General features: G+C 56.8%; 1 protein-coding gene across 1 annotated transcript in view; it reads left to right on the forward strand.

The window, feature by feature from the left end:
• Positions 1-369: 369 nt before the first annotated feature.
• Positions 370-835, forward strand: part of EMH_0056410 (uncharacterized protein) — a gene marked incomplete at both ends in the record, with an annotated part of 2963 nt that continues 2497 nt past the window's right edge. Inside the window, one exon of the mRNA XM_013497356.1 lies at positions 370-775. Within this exon, the coding sequence (XP_013352810.1) occupies positions 370-775 (406 nt within the window). The remainder of the gene's footprint in view (positions 776-835) is intronic.

Below are 835 nucleotides of genomic sequence, written 5' to 3' on the forward strand. Positions count from 1 at the left end.
AGGAGGAACAACGCCGACAAGTGGCTGCATCTGCTGCTGCTGCGGCTGTTGCTGCTGCTGCTGTCGCTGCTGCTGCTGCTGCTGCTGCTGCTGCTGCGCGGCCGTTCCTATATACCTCCTGCTGCTCCCTATCCAGTCTCCGCCTAAGTGCAAAAGGTTTAGGGTTTAGGGTTTAGGGTTTAGGGTGCTTAGTATTTTTTAATCTGTATGCAGTTGCCTGGCGTGCTGTTGCTTCCGTCTTTCTGAGCCGCTGCCGCTGCTGCAGCTGCTGCTGCAGCTGCTGCTGCTGCTGCTGCTGCTGCTGCTGCTGCTAGGTGTAGCAGGTGTCTATACAGCTGAATATTTTTTAATATTTTGTTTTGTGTTTCAATGGAAGAAAGCTCGTGGCTACATGACGGCAGCACATCCTGGACGTTGGGGGGCCCCTGCGGTGACACCTCGCTCGGTGTATCTTCTCGCCTATCATCTATTGACGATGGGGGCCCCCCCCTCCTTGCTGCTGCTTCTTTGGGGGCCTCGTGGCAGCAAGACCATGAAATACCCTGTGAAGGTAGACCCTCTGGGGGGGCCCCCCAGTCTGGTGGCGGCGCGGTGCAGCGGGAGCAGCAGCAGCTACAGCAGCAGCAGCAACTGCAACAGCAGCAACAACAGCAGCAACGGCAGCAACAGGAGCAACAGCAGCAGCAACAGCAGCAGCAACAGCAGCAGAGAGCAATAGCAGAAGCAATGCCACAAGCGAAACCCAGATCCCTCAGTCTAGCTCTCACCTTCTTTGGTTCGTTGCTGCTCGTTGCTGCTGCATTTGGTCTGCAGCAGCACCGCCTCAGAGACCTAC

Source organism: Eimeria mitis, genomic scaffold, assembly GCF_000499745.2.
Source record: "Eimeria mitis Houghton genomic scaffold, Emh_scaff2623, whole genome shotgun sequence".
NCBI lineage: Eukaryota > Apicomplexa > Conoidasida > Eucoccidiorida > Eimeriidae > Eimeria > Eimeria mitis.